This window comes from Lissotriton helveticus, chromosome 9 (genome assembly GCF_964261635.1).
Source record: "Lissotriton helveticus chromosome 9, aLisHel1.1, whole genome shotgun sequence".
Lineage (NCBI taxonomy): Eukaryota > Metazoa > Chordata > Amphibia > Caudata > Salamandridae > Lissotriton > Lissotriton helveticus.
In genome coordinates, this window is record NC_136070.1 from 255,958,868 (window position 1) to 255,980,140 (window position 21,273).

The following is a 21,273-nucleotide window of genomic DNA, read 5'->3' on the forward strand; positions in this document are numbered from 1 at the left end:
GACAAAGGAAAGGGGGTGTAACCACCCCCCGTCCAGGTCCCACCCATAGGAGGGACCTAGAAAGTAATCCAGCCCCTTTAAGGTGTATAAAGGTAGGAGCTGAGTCCTGAGACTTTAGATTAATCCTGAAATCGAAACTTGACACGAACCTCTGGACCTTCGATGTTCTGCTGAAGCTGAAGACTGAAGAATGTCCCTTGTGGCCAAGGAGTGACCACCCTGGGCAAGCAGGCACCATCCAGCAAATCAACGGCTTTCTTTGTCGACGCTCCCGCCGGGACCCGAGCACAGAGCCTGACGAGACCCAGACTTCCAGACCTCTCTGACCCTCTCTTCACGACTGCAGCATAGCTGAGACCCGTGGAGGCGACGAGACACGTGCGACCGGACATCTTGAAAAGCCTGCAACTTGCTAACTGTGCAGCTCCCGAGGCATCCTCGAAACTGTGCACTCTGGACTGAGAAACCCGAATCCGAGCTCCACCTGCACCGAAGATCAGCACTCCACGAGTTCTGCGTGGGGCCCTTCTGCTTGTGTTCTGCTCGACGCGTTGTCCGGTTGCTGGCCTGTTGGCTAGTAGCCTCTGTGACGACAATCCTTTTGAACCACCTCGCTGGTCTGGTTGCTCCAGACTGGCCCTTGCCTCCCTACAAAGGTGGGGCACCTCAGACCTTGCTGGTCTGCACCAGAAGCCTTCTTTGAATCCAGTGTGGGTTGCCTTTGCCAAGGCTTGTTGACTCCAATCCGGCAGTCGACCCCTCCATCTGCGAGAACCTTCGTGGGACAGCTCGCCTCCAGCACCTGGTCGTCCTCGATGCCTCCTGGTCCGCGTGGCTGAAGAGACAAGCTTCAAGACAGCACCTGATTGCTCCTCAACGTCGTCTGGTTCCTTCCTGGTTCCACCCGGTCACTGGCTAGTGACCCAGACTCTGTCGCCTCTGCTTTCAGGTCCTCTTCATCCTCGATCCACCCTTGGATCCACCCGGACATCTTCCTCCTGGTCGCCTGCAGCATCTTTCTTCAGGTCTCCATAGGCTTCAACGACGAAACCCGACACATCTTCACACCTATGCACCCGCCGTCCGTGGGTGAGGTAACGCGAGTACTTCGGTGCTCCCAAGGGTATTGACTATCCAAGTGTCTAGGTTTTTAGTTGTTTCCTCCTAGCTAAACCGGAAGTGTCCTAAATCCTTCTTTCTCTAACTTCTAAGTTCCCATTGACTTAACATTGACTCCCGCGTGTGTGTAAAGACACTGCACGCGCCGCCTGTGGACCTCCATATCCTAACCTAAGGTTCAGATAGTGCAGCCCCAGCGATTCTCTAGGCCCTAGGCCTTTCCTTTTCTCGTGACGTGGTACTTATACCACTTACTTAGTATATGGTTTGCTAGGGCCTAACCGTAAATTGTGCAGCTTAACGTATTCTGACTAAGTATCTTATGTGCTTTTGCCTCTGTTCTCATAAAGAGTTCAGAGGAGTGTGTTAGTAAATAAATACATATATATTTTATGTATATCCTGTGTGGTGTCCTTTCACTTCATATTCAAGGGGTTACATATGGTAAAACAGCTGGCTATACACGCCCTCAAGAGTCTTTTAGCCTAAGACTGTTCTGTCCATGCTACCACTAGGATAGATGGTCTATAAGGTTGACTTACAACCAACACCATAAGGGTTGTTTGGACAGGTGCAAGGTGCTCACTAGAATAGTGAACATCATATACCAGGCCAACTTCTCACACAAGTATTCTAACAGTACAATTTAATTGTTATCCTTGGTGTATTCTATTGTTTGAAAGTTACTTGCTTTTACCCTTTGGAATCCTAGTTCGTTCTAGAGCAGTTATTTTTTCTTCTTTCTTTGGTGCATAGTAGAACAGTTAGTTATAATCTATCAGTGCAAGGACTTCAATATATTTATAGAAGCCCAACCGAAGAGAGCAATGTTTTTGTGGACCCCCAGCAGTTTTTCAGTTAATACTTTTTTCATTCAAAGATAAAATGTCTAGATAGTTGTGTGGACATACTCTGTTTATTTGATATCACTATACTTATTAAAAACAATGCATGTTTAAGAAATGTTAGACAAGAAGCATTCCAAAACCACTAAGTCTGGTGAATTTGTGTTTTTCTATCTTGAGTGTATTATTTCAGAGAGTTTAAAATACATTAATAAGATTACACACACATATGTAGTTAAATATATATATGCATATGTTTGCATTATTAGGATTGTGCTATTCATCCAAGATATCTATAAATCTGTGTGTATGTGTGTGTGTGTGTGTATATATATATATATATATATATATATATATATATATATAAAATCTTCCTTTGATTTGCAAAGCAAACCTTTCTACAATTTCATTGCATTCTGGATTTATTTATTTTTCCTGGACTATTTGTGCTATCTTTCATTGAAGACTGATGGTTAGCTGGCACATTGCTGCAACATCGACATCTTTTAGTACTTCAATTGAACTGTGTATCTGAAAGAGACCGTAGTTATAGATTCCTTACCTTAGAATTACCCCCAGGTGCCAGCCAGCGCAGATCCAGAGAGAAGGGCCCCCTTAGTCACTTTTTGACTACTCCTTTTTTAAGTCTCGCTGAGTCAGCGCATACGCTGAGTCAGCGCATGCGCTGATCGGAGAGACATTTAGTAGGTGAGTTTTGAAAGTGCTACTGGCTGGCCTAGCGCTTGCCTTCACGTGAGCGTGCACGCGCGCAGCGTCCATCTGTCTTTTACTGGTCATTAGCACCACTCGGCCGCACATCTTGTGGCTCTTGCCATGTCTGCTTTTGTCCCTTACGATCGCTTTCACTGTCTTACAGCTATGATGCACGCCATGCTTTTCCCTTAAGTGCTTACACACGTTTGTCACTAGCCTTCTTGGTATGCTGTGTAGGCCACGTTCTGCATCCGTCTTCCTCGTACATCCAATGCAGCCCACCTTTTGCCGACCACGATGACAAGTCGTGCCCCGACTGCCGGGCCTTGACCTCGAAAGCTAGGCGGGAGTGGTTCCGTAAGCTACACAAGCTCCGGCAGTCGTCTCCGCGCCGCTCAAGGTCCCGGTCGAGGAGGAAGTCGAGGGACCGGTTGCGGAACCGCAGCCATCACCGCTAGTCGAGCCAACACCACTTGTGGGGGTCCAAGTCCTCCGGTAAGTCGAGGCACTCAAGAAGTCATCAAAGAGGCAACATCGCTCTTATGACTCCCCTCGCCAGTCGCACTACTCGGCTGAGGGTTCGGGTGGCCCACCCGCGCGGCTCCGCCGGAGCCGCAGGAGCCGTGTCCGGCCCCACACCCTCCGGTCCCTGGGCTTAACCGAATGAGATTCAAGATTTCCTCGAGGCCATGAGGGCTCTTTCTGCATTCGAGGCCTGCCGGTGCGCCTTCGGGCCCCGTGGGTCCGACTGGGGGTCCTTGCGTGCCCCAGCGTCGTCGGCGACTTCGGTCCTGGCACCTCAGGACTCCGCGGGATCCAGGCCTGGATCCTGGTCGATGCCAGTCGACCTCACGACTCCTCCGCTGGCGACGCCCCCTACGGTGCCACCTCCGGCGCCGTCCCCGGACGACGCCGTCCCCGGTTTCAGTCCCGGTCCGGGTACAACATCAGAACGGCGCCGTCTCCAGCGTCGATGGGTGAGGCTTTCACCTACGACCCGGCTCCGTCCTTTATGCCTGTCTATCGGGACAAGGATGAAGGAGAGGACTGTGAGGGGTCTGAGGACCCTCTGGCACAGTTAAGTTAAGTCAGGACTGGGCAGATGAGCTGGGGGAGGCCAGTGATCTTGACAAGTCGCCAGACACTGGTTTCATCTCTCCTCCCTCCGTGGCTACGGAGGAGGGTGTTACTTATAGCGTGGTGTTGCGCAAGGCAGCCAAGGCCTTGGCTCTTGAGCTCCCTGCTGCAGCCGTGAGGACTAATCTCCTCACTGAGGTGCTTCAACTGCCAGTTAGCTCTTCGGAGCATATGCTGCAGTTCAATGAGGCCCTCACCGACGTTCTGATGGTCACTTGGTCCAGACCCTCCAAAGTGCCTCCTGTGGATCGGAACGTGGCCCGATGCCACCGCCCGGCTCCAGGCGACCCCTGCTTTCTGTCCACCCACCCCACCCCGAGAGTCTGGTGATCCAGGCCTCTACGTCCCAGACTGCATTCCCGTCCGCTCCCCCGGAACGGGAATCCAAAAGGCTCAATCAGTTTGGGAAGAAACTGTTCTCCTCAGTTAGCTCGGGGTTGCGGTCCATTAATACTGTGTGCCTTTTGGGCCGTTACACCCACTCTCTGTGCGATACGGTGGCGGACGTGCTGCCTCAGTGTCCGGAGGAGGCCCGGACCAAGCTCGCCCAGGCTCTTGCTGAGGGACGAGATGCGGCACTGTATTCCATCCAATGTGAACTTGTGTGAGAAGTTGGCCTGATGTGCAGTGTTCACTATTCTAGTGATCACTATATATCAGTCCAAACAACCCTTATTGATGATTGGTTGTAAGTCAACCTTATAGACCAGCTATCCTAGTAGCATGGATACGAGCAGTCTAAGGCTAAGACTCTAGAGGGCGTGTTAAGCCAGCTGTTTTACCATCACATTACCCCTTGAACACCCAGTGAAAGGACACCACACAAGTGTTATGAAAATAAACAGTGTATTTATTAGAATCACAACAACCCTGTACTCTTTATGAGGACAGGGTGCTAGGCACACAACAAAACTCTTACGAAAATACTTAAGTTAGCATGTTATACACAAATGCCCGAGGGGCACGAAAAACCATATACTCTAAAAGTGGAATGCGAAATTACTAGCAGGTAAGTACAGTACTAATAGACTTTGGAATCGCTAGGACTTGACTATAGAATCGTTAGATTACTTCTAGGAGGCCTAGGGGACTCGGGTGCAGAGTGTGCACTCTCACGCGGGATGCGGGACAAAGTCTATGGAAGCTAGTAAAGGCAAAGTTAGTGTTCACGGGCGAACCCGACCTGGTAGGGAGAAAACGACAGTGGATCCTGACCCTAGGATAGTGAGGCTATGCTGGGACACCGAAGTGCCGAAGTTACCTAGCCCAGGGGCTGCAGCTGCATAGGTCTGAAAAGACGTCGGGAATCTCGTTGCCGGACCAGGAGCCTGGAAGAAGGAAGTTGCTGGCAGGCGACCAGTGAAGAAAAGTTCGATGGATCCAAGCCTGGATCAAGGAAGAAGAAAACCTGAAAGCAGAGGGGACCAAGTTCTTGAATCACTAGCCAGTGATTAAGTGGGCACCAGGATGGCACCGGGCGAAGTCACCGCAGTCAGGTGAGTGGGCGCTGCTGGGCTCTGCAGTCTCTCGGACCAGGAGGCGTTGTCGGCGACCAGGATGGAGGTGCGAGCTGTCCCACGAAGGTTCTTGCTGTCGACGTCGCTGGACCCAGGATTGGGCAACAAGTCTTGGCAAATGCAAGGCCCACGCGGTGGACCTAAAATGGCGTCTTAGCCGGACCAGGAGGGTCCAGGGTACTTCTCCGATGGAGGGAAGCAAGGGCCAGTCTGGAGCAACCAGACTAGCAGCAGTGATGTCGTCGGGCGTCGTTCAGAAGGCCACAAGCCAGCGGGCTAGTAGCCAAACAACGCGGTGAGCAGCAAAAAGCAGAAGGGCCCCACGCAGATCGTGGAGATGCTGGGAGGCTGCACTTCGGTGCTGGAGCTGCTCAGGGTCGGGGCTTCTCGGACCCCAAAGCACTCACCAGGAAATTACTCGGCGGGCTTGCTGTGCAGAAGTCGTGCAGTCTTGAAGATGGCCGGTCCCTCGAGGTCTCGTCACACCCACGAATCTCAGCGTGACTGATGATGTAGGTAGAGGTCGGAGGTGCCAGGGAAGCCGGTTCTCGTCGAGCTGGGCAGTCTTGATCCGGAGGAGAGACTTGCAGCAGACCGCAGTGTTCTTAAGATGGTGCCTGCGGATGCAGGGTGACTACTCCTTAGTCACAAGGGAGAAATCTTAGGAAGAAGTCTTGAGTTCCTTTCGTGGAAAGTAGTTTCAGGATTCAAAGATGATCTGTTTTGGAAGGGGGCCAGTTCCTACCTTTATCCTGTAAAAAGGGGCTGGCACGCGACTAAGTCCTGCCCTAGGGGTGGGACTAGGAGGGGGGTGGTTACACCCACTTCCTTGGCGGGCTTTTCCCCAGCACAGGGTCTGGAGTGACCCTGGAACTGGTTCCAGCCAGCCTATGCACAGTGAGCACCGGGGTGCCACGTGCAGTCACCTTCCTCTGAAGCCCTGCCTACCTACAATACACAAACCCTGTCTGGGACGGTGCTGGCACCGCCCCTGGCAGGAAACCCTTTGTCCTTATCTCCTGCTCTGGGAGGACTCCCAGCAGCAGGAGGGCAGACTTGTGTCTCGGTGGCAGCATCCATTTTGTGGATGCTAAGGCTCTGTCTGACTTTAACCGGGGTTAGGGGTTACATACATGTCGTGTCCCTCTAGAAGGTTGGAATGCTAACCCCGTCGCCAGAATTGGCGAGGGATTAGTATTCCAATTCGTATGACACCTTACTCGACATGTTTTGATAAAGCGATACCAGAGTTGGCATATAACCGCGAGGATTATAATGCACTTAAGAGTATATGGTATGCGATATCATGGAAACGGCTAAGGGATGGATCCCGAAAGCCGCAGACAGGCTCAGCTCATGCCAGAGCACCATCTCACACGATCCCAAGCACTCTGCCTTCAGGATTGTTAAGGCCTGCCATAGGAGTGACTGATAGGAGATCTGTGTGCCCATTTTAGGGTTAGATATAGGAATACTATATCTAAAGCAAGGGGTGATTACACCACCTTGCCCCAGCTGTCGTGCAGCCAGTTGTGTCAGATTTGGATGGCCAGCCAGGGGTGACATAATACATGCTGCAGCCCCTGGTAGGCCCTGGGTACACCTATGCCCTGGGTACCTAAGGTACACCGTACAGGGACTGATAAGGTGACTCAGTATCCAATTAGATATGTACCTAAGGTACATGGAATCCATTTTACAGAGAGAGCAGTAGGCCTGGGGTCCTGAATAGCAGGGCCCCAGGTCAACTAAGTCAGAAAACCAGCAAAACACCAGGCAAAAAGTTGGGGGCAACCATAGTCAGGGATCTACCTTCCTACACTACCCCTATCTCGACGACTAGTTGTTGAAGGCAGGCTCGCCCCAGACAGTCGTCTCCCACCTTCAGACTACGGCCGATCTCCTGCACTCGCTGGGGTTATCCATCAACGTGCCGAAGTCAAACTCGAGTCCCACTCAGAAGCTCCTCTTCATCGGAGCGGTTCTGGACTCGGTGCAGTTTCGGGTTTATCCTCCCGAGCAGCGGGTTCGGGATAAACCGGCTCCGATTGCGATCTTTCGGCCTTGTTCCCGAATTTTGGTCAGGCTGACGCTGCGGCTCCTGGGGCTAATAGCCTCCTGCTGATACATCACGCCAGGTGGCGGATGCGGGCTCTGCAGTGGGACCTGAAGTTCCAGTGGGCACAGCATCAGGGCAACATGTCCGACCACGTCCTGATCTCGGAGGGCACTGTGAATCAGCTGCAGTGGAGGTTCACGGACCGCGATTGGGTCAGTGGCAGATCCCTCTCCCTTCCCCAACCGGAGCTTACAGTGGTGACGGATGTGTCCCTCCTGGGATGGGGGGCCACATGTGAGAGGCGGAGATCAGAGGCCTCTGGTCGCCGTCGGAGTTCCGGCTCCATATCAACCTTCTGGAGCTGCGGGCGATCGGGCTTGCACTGAAGGTATTCCTTCCCTCTGTCCGGGGAAGTGTAGTGCAGGTGTTCACGGACAACACCACCGCCATGTGGTACTGCAACAAACAGGGCTGGGTGGGGTCGTGGACCCTTCGTCAGGAGGCTCTGCGCCTCTGGACATGGATGGAACCTCAGGGCGTCACGCTGGTGGTTCAACACCTGGCAGGTTCCCTGAACGCCAGGGCTTACAAACTCAGCCGCCGGTGCATGATGGCATCTGAACTCGGACGTGGCGCAAGGTCTCTTTCAGCAGTGGGGAGTGCCTTGGTTAGATCTATTCGCCCCCGAAGAGAACGCGCAATGTCATCAGTTTTGCGCGTTGGAATTTCAAAGGCGGCACTTGCTCTGCGACGCTTATCCGTCTATAACACTTCTGCCCAGAGTGCTGAAAAAGATCAGGCGTGACCGGGCCCAAGTCAACCCTGTGGCTTCAGACTGGGCACGACGATACTGGTATCCCGAGCTACTCAGTATGTCAGTCGATCCCCAGATTCGTCCGCCTCTTCAGGAGGACCTTCTGTCGCAGCAACAGGGGACGGTCTCCACCCGATCCTTCCAGTCTCCACCTACATGCGTGGGGATTGAGCGCCGACAGTTGAGGCCATTTGACTTGCCTCCTGAAGTCTTTGATGTCATTCTGGCAGCCAGGCGTCCCTCCACAGAGACGGTATACGCCTGTAGGTAGAACAAGTTTGTGGCATGGTGCACAGGAAAGGCTGTGGATCCACTCTGCCCCCCTTTCAGAGGTTCTCCTCTTTCTTCTTTCTCTTACCCAGCAGGGCTCTGCTCTGGGCACTATCAAAGGCTATCTCGCAACCATTTCAGCCTTCTTGAGGCTACCTGATCAGCCTTCTCTTTTCAAGTCCCCAGTTGTATATAGGTTCTTGAGGCATCACACACATGTTCCCTCCTCTTCCTTTCGTGATGCCCCAGTGGGACTTGAACCTGGTTCTTACTTATCTGATGTGCGCTCCCTTTGAGCCACTTCATAATTGCCCTCTCCGTCTTCTGACTCTCAAAACTGCTTTCCTCTGCCAGAAGTGAGTGCGCTCCAGGCTCTTTCCTCTAAGCCTCCTTTCCTCTCTGTCCATCCCAGCAAGGTTGTTCTGAGGACTCGTCCTCTTTTTCTGGCCAAGGTTGTTACTGCCTTTCACATCGGCCAGTCCATTACCTTGCCCACCTTCTTTCCGCCTCCGCATCCCTCGAAAGAGGAGGAGAGGCTCCACCGTCTGGACCCAAAACGTGCGCTCTCCTTTTACCTCAACCGCACACAGCAGTTCCGGGTGGACGACCAACTCTCTGTTGGCTACGTGGGCGGTAAGAAGGGACGGGCGGTGCACAAGCGGACCATCTCTCGGTGGGTCGTTGTGTGCAGCAAGGTCTGTTATTCCTTGGCTACAAAGAAACCTCCTGTGGGGCTGCACGCCCATTCCTCTCGGGCCACGGCGGCTTCTACTGCCCTGGGTCGGGGAGTCCGGTGTCGGCTGGACACTGCTGACTCGCTGGATGGAACTGTTTCCACTTCGTTTAGCCCTGAGGCGCTACGCCTGGCTGAGAACGTCTGACTTCTCTGGGGATGTCCAACTAACACTTTTAGACATGCCCTTTGATGGCAGTCGCCTGTTTGGTGACAAGGTGGAGAACGAGTTTGAGCGCTTCAAGGATTCTAGTGACATGGCCAGATCCTTGGGCCTCGCAGCAACCTCTCACTCTGTGCCGCCTGCCTTTCGTAGCTGTGGATGGTGTGCCCCACCATGTTCCGCCCAGAGCCACAGGGCTGCGCAAACTGCCCAGCCCATGCCTGGCCGGGTACGTGGGACCTAGCGTCGTGGGTCTGGGGCCAGCGGGCGGGCCAGTGCACCAATGCCCTCCTGCAGCAGCCTTCAACACCTACTAGTCCGACCTTTCAGGGCCACCAGTTGCTAGTGGATGGCAGGATTCGCCATCACCACTCCCACTGGCTCAACATCATGTCAGACAGGTGGGTTTTGCAAATATTCTGAAGGGGGGACTCCCTTCCCTTCTCGACTACTCCTCCCTCCATGCCACCAACACACTATCGCATGTCGGAGGATCACTTGGCCCTTCTCTGCCAGGAAGTTACAGCTCTCTTGGCCAAGGGAGCTAGCGAACGAGTCCCTGTGCCAAAAGTAGGTAGTGATTGTTACTCCCACTACTTCCTGGTACCCAAGAAGGAAAAGGCCTGCATCCTATCTTAGACCTCAGGGACGCCAACCCCTTCCTCCGGAAGGAGAAGTTCAAAATATTAACATTGGCTCAGGTTCTGTCTTCCCTCGACCCTAGAGACTGGATGGTAGCGTTAGGCTTGCAGAGCACTTATGTTCGAGGCATGTGGGCTGCTGAATTTATATTTATGCATAGATCGCCGCCTAGTGTTGGGTCCGGATGATTGCACATTGTTGTCCTGGAAGAGTCTTCGAAGTATCACGAGATAGGTGGCTCCTCCCTGGACTACAGTGCGCATGGGCATCCCCTCCATGCTCAGATTGTTTTTTTCCGCCATTGGGTTCGGATGTACTTCTTCGCTCAAGTTCGGAATTTGTAGTAGTTACTCTTTTTTGAGGCCAAAAGGCCTTAGGGGCGTCGGTATTGTCTTTCGTTCGGTGCCTTCCTAGCTTCCTGTTCTTTGAACTCGACTTCAGAAGACTTTTTTGGTCTTCGACGCCAAGGCCCGTCGACGATGGAACGGAGCCCGTTAAAGCGATGCCCCGTCTGTAACTCTAAATATCCCCACATCGACGTGCACCCGGTGTGCAACAAATGCCTCTCACCGGATCACGACGAGGCCAGCTGCATGACCTGTTCGAAGTTCAGGTCGAAGAAAACTCTCCGTCTTCGATGCGCTGCTCGACAGTCAGCGCGTGAATCGGCACCAGACCCAGAAAACATCTTCGGTGGGGACGCCGCCGAAAATGCACAAGGCGACAAACCTGAACAATCGAACCCCGCGTCGGAACACGACTCCACCTATAACGAGGACGAGGAACAACTCTACGTCCATGATGGAGACATCGTCGAGGTAGGAGACGACGCACAACCTCTTGGAGCCGTCGACGACGACTCAAGCGAGGACCTAGGCCCAACCGCAGTCGCGGGGCCTCACACAGACTCTTCCACGGCTCAGGTCGAAGCATCGCCGGAAGGCCTTAGCCAAGATCTTCATCTCCATTCTATAGTCCCGCTTCAAGGCCCGACTAAGAACATTTCTAATAAGCCATCGGTCGATCGACCACTCTTAGTGGAGAAATCAAAACCGAAACCAAAAGATCCAAAATCGAAACCGAAACTGTTGGAAGCAGCCTTCGGCTCGAAGACTTCGGAGCCGTCCAAGTCAAAACAGGTGCTCGACCCCTCGGAATCGACAGGGGGCGTCCACCCAAAGATCGGAGCGACGAAGACTGTGTCTGCCGTTAAACACGTCATGCTCACGTCGACGTCGGTGTCGAAGCCCAGCTCCAAAGATGGCGACTCTTCTAAGGGGCTCAAGGCCCAGAAGGCCGTCGACCCGAAAGTCCAGAAGCCGCAGCTTGTCAAGGCCTTCGAGCCAAAAACCACCATCAGCTCGAAGGAACACACCTCCGCCACCAGCACAAGCGTTCCCGCTACGCAGCAACGCGTCGAGTCGACGAAACAGTGCAAGCACGCGGACCAGTCGGATTTGGGCGGATCGAAGCCGAAGTCTGCGAAGCAAGTCGGTCCGTCGCCAACGACTTTGGCGCCTATCAAATACGGACTCCCCCCAACAGCAAGACCTAAGGCTGGGCAAGTCCAAAAAGCTACAGACTCATCCCAGTACTCGTCAGTAGCTGCCCCTGACCAACCTCGAACCGAACAAGTTCAGTTCCAGCCACCGAGCTACGACGAACAGTCAAAGTTCTACATTGACTCAGAATCAGGCAGGTTCACCGTTTACAAACGGAAAATCAGACCTGAAACACCTATGGAGCCTTACAAAATACCACTCAAAAAAAAGAGACTCCACTACCTCTCCAATTCTTTTTGAGCCTATACACACATATGGGCGAGGCCATTCCTACTCACCTACCACGGTCACTGAGGATGTGGAGGAAGGGGACAATGAGGAGCAGTTTAACTACCCCATGGACACTGATCAAGATGAGTCCCAGCCATGGGCTGACACTGTTGACCCCGATGAACCTCACACCACCCCTGACACTCAGCCATATGCAGTCAAAACTTCCCCTGCTGAGGACACTGCTGCGTTCAACGCGCTCATTGAAAGGGCGGCACATAACCATGACGTTGATATGCCCGCTGACCCTGTGGAGGAAGACTTCCTTTTTGATACATTCTCCACGTCAGAGAGATCAGTAAAGACTCTACTTATGCTCAAAGGTGTGCTCAAACATGCCACTGCCATTTTTAAAGAGCCCACTAAAGCAAGAGTGGTGAACCCAAGAATTGAACGGAAGTACCGGCCTGCGCCTGTGGACCCTACCTACATCAAGGGCCAACTCTCCCTGGACTCCTTAGTGTTGGCTAATGCTCGCAAGAGAGCAAACTCGCAAACAACGGCTGATGCTCCTCCCCGGACAAGGAATCCAAGATTTTCGAAGCCTCTGGGAAACGTGTGGCTGCTCAAGCTTCTAATATTTGGAGGATCTCCAACACCCAATTCCTGTTAGCAAGATATGACAGGGCACACTACGACACTTTAGAGCAGCTTCTTCAACACCTGCCATATACCTATAAGGAGGGAGCAGAAATGCTTATACAAGAGGGCAAGTTAATCTCCAACGCGTTCATTAAGTGCGCGTTGGATGCAGCAGACACAGCAGCTAGGGCCATTATCACTAGCGTTATGCTAAGAAGGCATGCTTGGCTCGGCATCTCTGGTTTTAAATCAGAAATCCAGACTATCCTGCTCAATCAGCCAGTAAACCCTGACTTCCTCTTTGGCCCAGAAGTAGACACCACTCTTGAGAAAATTAAAAAGGACACTGAAACTGCCAAATCCATGGGGGCTCTGCAGTCTCAGCAGTACAGGGGCGGTTCCTTTCGTTGCTCCGGTAACAGGGGAGCCTCCAGAGGACAAGCGTCACAACAGGCACAGTACAACAAAGGAGGCACGCAGACCCCCTATAACAAGAACAATAGGGGTGGATACCGTGGTAACAGCACCAAAGGCAGAGGACGTGGAAATAATAACGCCAGATCCTCCGCCACTAACAAGCAGTGACGTCTTGTCACTGCCCCCCGCCCATATAACACCGGTCGGGGGGAGACTCCAGCAGTTCCTGCCAGTCTAGGAAAGTATAACCACAGACAGGTGGGTGAGACAACTTATACAACACGGCTATTGTCTAGAGCTCACTTCCACTCCATCCAACATACCCCCACGGCACCGTCCTAGGTCCGCAGAGCACATGCACTTATTGCAGCAAGAAGTCATCTCCATGCTGCAAAAAGGGGCCATAGAGCTCGTGCCTGTAGAACAACAAGGAACAGGAGTGTACTCTCTGTACTTCTTAATCCCAAAGAAGGACGGTTCCCTCAGACCCATCCTAGACCTCAGGCCCCTAAACCACTATATCCTATCAGAACACTTTCACATGCTCACGTTGCAGCAAGTTCTGCCGTTGCTCAGGCAAGGAGATTTCCTAGCAACCTTAGATCTAAAAGATGCCTATTTCCACATTCCCATTCACCCCAGTCACAGGAAATATCTCAGGTTCACCATCAACAACCAGCATTACCAGTTCAGGGTCCTGCCTTTCGGGGTCACTACAGCCCCCAGAGTGTTTACAAAGTGTTTAGCAACAGTGGCCGCGCATCTTCGGAGACAACACATCCATGTCTATCCGTATCTGGACGACTGGCTAGTGCAAGCACAGTCAGCCCAGCAGTGTGCCGACCACATGTCACGCACAATCCACCTCCTACACAGTCTGGGATTTTCGCTCAACTACCAAAAATCCCATTTGCAACCCGCACAAGTACGCAGTACCCAGGAGCAGAAATAAACACGCTCGCTGCCACAGCGCGCCCCAACTTAGCAAGAGTCAACAGCATGCAGGTGCTAATTCACAGATTCAAGCCACACCACTCACTCCCAGCGCAAGTGTTCATGCAGCTCATAGGCATGATGGCCTCTTGCATCTTATAGTCCCGCACTCAAGGCTACACATGCGTCCGCTCCAGGAATGCTTGGCGCGTCAGTGGAACCAGGCTCAGGGACAACTAAAAGACCTAGTGTTGGTGACCGGTCGTGCATACAACTCTCTGCATTAGTGGAACACACAAAACCTTTGCAGGGGACGACCGTTCCAAGAGCCTGTTCCACATATAGTACTGACGACGGACGCATCTCTCCAGGGCTGGGGAGCGCATGTCCTCCATTACACAGTGCAGGGACTATGGACACCGCAACAGCAGAAGATGCACATCAACCTGCTGGAACTGATGGCGATCTTCATGGCGATGAAGGCGATCAAGTTGCATCTCTGCAACAAAGTCGTGTTGATCCGGACGGACAACATGACTGCGATGTATTACATCCAAAAGCAAGGGGGGGACACACTCTCCACAATTGTCACACCTAGCACAATGCATGTGGAAGTGGGCCATTCAGAGGAACATGTTCCTCATGGCGGAACACCTCCCAGGAAAGGACAACCAGATGGCGGACTTGCTCAGCAGACACAGCCATCAGATGCACGAGTGGGAGATGCACCCCTCGGTGCTCCCGCCGTACTTCCAACGGTGGGGGCATCCAGAGATAGACCTCTTCGCCACGCACGAAAACGCAAAATGCCGCACCTTCGCCGCCAGGTTGCCACACCCGCAGTCTCAGGGCAATGCGATATGGATGAACTGGTCGAACAGATTTGTGTACGCCTTTCCTCCAGCGCCACTCATACCGCTAGTGGCACGCAAACTGAGGCAACACTCCATGACGCTCATCCTGGTTGCTCCAACGTGGGTAAGGCAAGCGTGGTACACCACGTTCCTCGAACTCTCCGTGGTTCCCCACGAGCGCCTCAGACTCACACCCGGTCTCTTCCCTCAGAGCCATGGAGACATTCAGCACCCGGATCAGCAGCAGTTGAGCCTTGCAATATGGCTCCTGAAGTCATAGAGTTTGGCTACTTAAACCTGCCTCCTGACTGCATGGACATCATAAAGGAGGCTCGGCGACCTACCACCAGGGCCTGCTATGCAGCAAAATGGAAGCGTTTTGTTATCTATTGCTCCAATAATAACATAAATCCACTTGATGCTTCCACGCAAAACATCATAGGTTACTTGCTGCACCTATACAAATGTAATCTAGCGTATAGCTCCATCAGAATACATTTAGCAGCAATAGCAGCTTATCTTCAAAATAGGCAGCACCTATCCCTCTTCAGAGTGCCAGCCATTAAATCTTTTATGGAAGGACTTAAAAGGGTAATTCCTCCAAGACACCCGCCTTCGCCTGTCTGGAACCTCAACATAATCCTCACCAGGCTCATGGGCCCACCATTTGAACCTCTTCACTCTTGTGAGATACAATTTCTTACATGGAAGGTGGCTTTTCTAGTGGCAATTACGTCTCTAAGACGAGTTAGCGAGCTGCAAGCCCTCACTATTCAGGAACCTTTCATTCAGATACATGCTAATAGGGTTGTGCTGCGCACCAACCCTAAATTCATGCCCAAGGTAGTGTCACAGTTCCACATCAACCAAACTATTGAACTACCCGTATTCTTCCCAAATCCTGATTCAGTGGCAGACAGAGCACTGCACACACTAGATGTCAAAAGGGCTCTCCTGTATTACATAGACAACACTAAGGATTTCAGGAAAACTAAACAACTGTTCGTTGCATTCTCCCCACAGCACAAGGGCAACCCCATTTCTAAATCAGGCATAGCCAGATGGATTGTTAAATGCATCCAAATCTGTTATCAAAAGGCTAAACGCACGTTAACAGTTCCCCCAAGAGCGCATTCCACACGCAAGTTGGGGGCATCCATGGCTTTTCTAGGTAACATTCCTCTAGAAGACATATGTAGAGCAGCCACATGGACCACCATACACACATTCACCAAATACTACTGTGTGGATGTACACTCCAAACAGCAATCTGCTGTAGGTCAGGCTGTTCTCAGAACTCTTTTTCAGACTGCTGCAGCTGGCACGGGCAACCGCCGCTAGGGAGGGTACTACTATTTATTCTATGCATAGATATAAATTCAGCAGACCACATGCCTCGAACGGAATATGCTACTTACCAGTATGCATCTGTTCTTGGCATGTAGGGCTGCTGACATTTATATCGCCCGCCCTCCTCCCCGGTGCCTGTCGCAGCTGTAGAATTCACAATTTTCATACTTATTCTCACGCATGGCCATCACTTACTATATCACGCTCCATCTCTGCCACAATGGCGAAAAACAATCTGAGCATGGAGGGGATGCCCATGCGCACTGTAGTCCAGGGAGGAGTCACCTATCTCGTGATACTTCGAAGACTCTTCCAGGACAACAATGTGCAATCATCCGGACCCAACACTAGGCGGCGATCTATTGATAGATATAAATGTCAGCAGCCCTACATGCCAAGACCAGATGCATACTGGTAAGTAGCATATTCCTTTCACAACCCTGTCTTGTCTGCCCACCGGCATTACCCACGGTTCACGGTAGTCCACAAGCATTTTCAGTTTACCGTGATCCCATTTGGCCTTACAAGCGCCCCTCGGTGTTAACAAAAGTGATGGCAGTGGTCGCATCTCTTCTGCACAGATCAGGGGTTGCAGGCTACCGCTATTTCGACAACTAGCTCTTAAAGGCGGGCTCGCCCCAGGTTGTCATCTCACACCTCCAGACTACGGCGACCTCCTTTTCATCTGAGTGGTTCTGGACACAGCGCAGTTTCAGATCTATCCTCCCGAGCAGTAAGTCCGGCATATTCAGGCTATGATACTGATGTTCCAGCCTCTATCCTGGATTTCGGTAAGAATGACCCTAAGGCTGTTGGGCCTTATGGCCTCCTGCAGTTGGATCATGCTAGATGGCATAAGCGGGCTCTGCAGTGGGACCTGAAGTTCCAGTGGGCGCAACATTAGGGGAATCTTTCCGATGTCGTCCAGATCTCGGAGGGCACTGCAAGTCAGTTGCAGTGGTCGCGAGCCAGCATTGGGTCAGTGGCAGATCCCTCTCCCTTCCTCAACCAGAGTTCACAGTAGTGACGGATGCATCACTTCTGGGATGGGGCAGCCAGATGAGGGAGGCGGAGATTAGAGGCCTCTGGCGTGGACCGGATTCCACATCAACCTTCTGGAGCTCCGGGCGATTTGTTGCACTGAAGGCATTCTTTCCCTCTGTCAAAGGAAGAGTAGTGCAGGTGTGCACGGACAACACTACCGCCATGTGGTACTGCAACAAACAGGGCCGAGAGGGTCATGGACCATATGTCAAGAGGCTCTTCACCTTTGGTAGTGGCTGGAACATCAGGGCATATCCCTGGTGGTTAAACACCTGGCAGGTTCTCTGAACGCCAGGACGGACGAACTGAGCCGCCAGTGCATGATCGATCACAAATGGCTTGACATTGAACCACCAGAGGTGGTGCAAGGTCTCTTTCAGCAGTGAGGCAAGCCTTGATTAGATCTAGTCGCCACCGATGAGAATGCGCAATGTCAGCAATTCTGCGTGTTGGAGTTTCCAAGGCTGCACTCGCCCAGTGGTGCCTTTCATCGTGAGCGGAATTGCGGCCTCCTGGACTCTTTACCGCCTGTACCACTTCTACCCAAAGTGCTGAAGAAGATAATGTGCTACCGGGCCCAAGTAATTTTTGTGTCCCCGCACTGTGCATGAAGTCTGGTCCTCGACCTCTTGAGCATGGTTGTTGATCTTCCAATTAGACTACCTCTTTGGGAGGATCTTCTGTCGCAGCAGCAGGGGACGTTCCCGAACAATCCAGTCTCCACCTCCTTGCGTGCCGATTGAGAAGCGGCCGTTGACAGCTTTCGACCTTCCTACCGAAGTCTGTAATGTCATCCTGGCAGCCAGGCATCCCTCCACTAAAACAGTGTACGCCTATAGATGGAACAAATTTGTGGCATGGTGCACAGCAAAGGCTATGGATCCCCTTTCTGCCCCTCTTTCAGAGGTACTCCTCTTCGTTCTTTCTTTGGCCCAGCAGGGCTCTGCTCTGGGCACTCTTAAAGGGTATCTTTCAACCATTTTGGCCTTTCTTCTCCTTCCTGATCAGCCTTCTCTTTTAAAGTATTGTTAGCAGATTTCTAAATGGCATTACTCCTCTTTCCTCCTCCATTCGTAATGCCCCAGTAGGACTTGAATCTTGTCCTCCCTTATCTTGTGTGCTCCCTTTGAGCCGTTACATAATTGTCCTCTTCATTTCCTTACTTTGAAGACTGCTTTCTTGCTTGCCATCACCTCTGTTCACCGGGTGAGTGAGCTTCAAGCCTTATTTTTCAGACCTCCCTTTCTTGCGGTCCATCCGGACAAAGTAGTCCTCCGTACTGGGCTCTCTTTTCTGCCCAAAGTGGTTACCTCTTTCCAAATAAGCCAGATCATCACATTGCCCACCTTCTTCCTGCCTCTTTCCAGAGATGAGGACAGACTCCACCGTCTGAGCCCAAAATGTGCGCTGTCCTTCTACTTTGACCGCAGTAAAGACACATGGTGGACGATCAACTCTTCGTGGGTTATGTAGGCCTCAAGAAAGGCCGGGCAGTGCACAAACATACCATCTCTTGATGGGTTGTCTTATGCATTAGGATCTGTTATCCTCTGGCGAAAAAGAAACCTCCAGTAGGACTGTGCGCCCACTCTACCAGGGTGACGGCAGCCACTACTACTTTGGGACGTGGAGTTCCGTTGGTTGACATCTACCAGGCAGCCACGTGGGCATCCCTGCACACGTTCACGAAACATTACTGTCTGGACATCTACGTCCGTAGAGATTGCTTTTTCGGCCGTTCTGTTCTCCGTGACTTCCTTGTGTGAACTTAGTACGCAGACCCACCTCCGGGGTTGACATTGCTGGGGTATCTATTCTAAGGTAATGAATCGATAACTATGGTCTCTTTCAGATGAACAAGTTACTTACCTTCAGTAACGATGTATCTGTAAGAGAGAGTAGTAGTTATAGATTCCTTGCCCCCCGCCCATCCTCCTGGTTCTGCAAACTGACTTCTAGGGATAGGGACTCCCTTACAGGGCCCTAGTTATGTGCACCAGTGGTCAGTGTCTTTCACGGCTCTGCACTTCTGGAGTGGAAAGTCGTGTCAGAACTGACGTCTGCGGGCTGGGGCGGCATCTAATACACTGCGACCTCATCTCGGCGACTACGACGCTGACGGACGTGGAATCGACCGACGCACAGGGGTACTGCTACAAAAAAAAAGTCTCTGGATCCAGTGTGATGACTGGGGGTAATTCTAAGGTAAGGAATCTATAACTACTAAAGTCTCTTACAGATACATCGTTACCAAAGGTAAGTAGCTTGTTAGTTAATGTCCAGTCAAGACAACACATGGACTGTGTTCAAGTTTCTAACATTTGTTTACTACTGCTCAAACCTATTGTTGTCCTCACTAGGTAAAGTACTACTATGGAATATGTGCTGAGTGTATAAATATAGAAAAGGTTTACACTGCATAATTTAAAACTACACTTACTGGAACAACAGTTTGGCAGTTTGACACCTTTCTAGATTCACATCACACCTTTCCCTGCTCCCCCACTGGTCTCCCAAAGAGAATTATAGTGTATAATAAATTACACCTTCAATATCTTATCCTCGCATATAACAAACAAAAAACAATAGAATGAAAGATGACAGTTACAAAGTGGGGCATTGTGACTTACTTCACTGTTATGTGTAATGTATTCTTGACACTGAGTAGTTTATATATTTTCTGTTGGAGCAATCCTGACCACATTTATTTTCATTATGGTGTCAAGTTATTCCTGCTACGGAGAGTATATTGCATGTAACTATTACTAGGAACTATTACCATAAATGAGAATGCGATCAGTATGCTACTTTTTTAATTTTAAGTCTCTGAGACCCACTATTGTATGCACTTGACAGCCACATAGTTTTAGATTTGCAGTAATGAGTGTGATCAGTGCTCACCTTTTCATAATTTGACAGGTGATGGAATATGAGTATGAGCCGGAGATGGAGGAGACCTATCGCAACAGCATGCTGAAGACCTTCAAAAAAACGTTAGATGATGGGTTTTTCCCTTTTATTATCCTGGATGGAATAAATGACAGAGTGAAACATTTTGAGCAGTTTTGGAGTGCCGCAAAAACAAAAGGCTTTGAGGTAAGACTTGAGTAAAATTGCCGATATGTATTTTTCCAAGTGTACATTGAGATGAAGACTGCCTAACAAATGCTTCATTAATGCTAGTAGTTGCAGGTGGTGTGCACTAGCACAAAGTTTTGAGGTACTGGACTTATTTTTCAACTTCAGACTATGATGTAGAAAACAGAGCGAACGTAATGCAAGAGGAAAAAATATATGAACCGGTGACAAAGGGAGAAAGCAGGGATGAAGAAGAATCTGCAATATAGAGAAGGTGCAAGATTGAGGGGTCTGGTGAAATGAAGACGTAAGAAGCCTTGTGAGAGAAAATGGGTATGCTATCTGGTGTGGTTGTGCGACCTCCCTGTGTAATACACTTATCAACCCCTTTTGGCCCCTTGTTAGCTGTGGCTCTGAGAAGCAATATCTCTGTGAACTTGGGTGCAGCTTTGTGCATCAGGCTATGTTTCTGGTACTGTGCAGCAGTTTGTGGTGGGTTAAAGACTTTGGGCTATGAATGTGCCCCAGTTGGCTTCTCAACTGTTGTCACTGTGCTGTGAACAGGAGGCCAGCTCACTGACCCTTGGAGTTTCCTGGCTTTGGTTGGGCCCTGGAGACAGCACATCGGGCAGGACACAACAGGCACAGTCCCTCTCTTTTCCTAGGTACCAGGTTCAGCAAGGTCAGCATCCCTTCACTGGCTCCAAGGTGGAGCAGGGCAGTCCTCCTTCTTTTCTACTGGACTGGAAAAAGATCAGAGTTTAGGGTGGCTGGGGTGCGCTGCTTATGTTCAGGAACTGCCCTTAGAGCCGGATACGAAGGATGAGGATCGAAGGCCTGCCCTGGTGCACCATGGAACCAGCAAATGGAGGCTGCACCGGCTTTGACTGCACTTGCTGAACCTGGTGAGTAGCAAAGGAAGAGGGACTGTGCCTTATGTGTCCTGCTCGAGGTGATGTCTCCAGGACCCAGCCAAAGCCAGCTCTAAGATACAAGCCACGATGGAAGACTTCCCCACGCTTTTGTTTTCCTTGTAAACACGTTGGTGCAAATAAAGAGGTGTCTACACCACGGGTGCCTTACTGGAAAGGGAGACTTCAAGTTGGCAATTCTACGATTTTTACTTCCACCCTCTTGTTTTAATTCGATTTAATTTACCAGTATTTCTTC

General features: G+C 51.3%; 1 protein-coding gene across 6 annotated transcripts in view; it reads left to right on the forward strand.

Annotated features, from left to right (window-relative positions):
* Positions 1-21,273, forward strand: part of YLPM1 (YLP motif containing 1) — a 1,323,976-nt gene that overhangs the window by 715,995 nt on the left and 586,708 nt on the right. For all 6 annotated transcript variants that reach the window (XR_013600905.1, XR_013600906.1, XR_013600907.1 and 3 more), the window contains exon 13: positions 19,945-20,121. Coding sequence is in view for 3 of the 6 variants with exons in the window: in XM_078659897.1 (XP_078516023.1) it covers positions 19,945-20,121 (177 nt within the window). In the remaining 3 variants the exon portion in view is untranslated. The remainder of the gene's footprint in view (positions 1-19,944; positions 20,122-21,273) is intronic.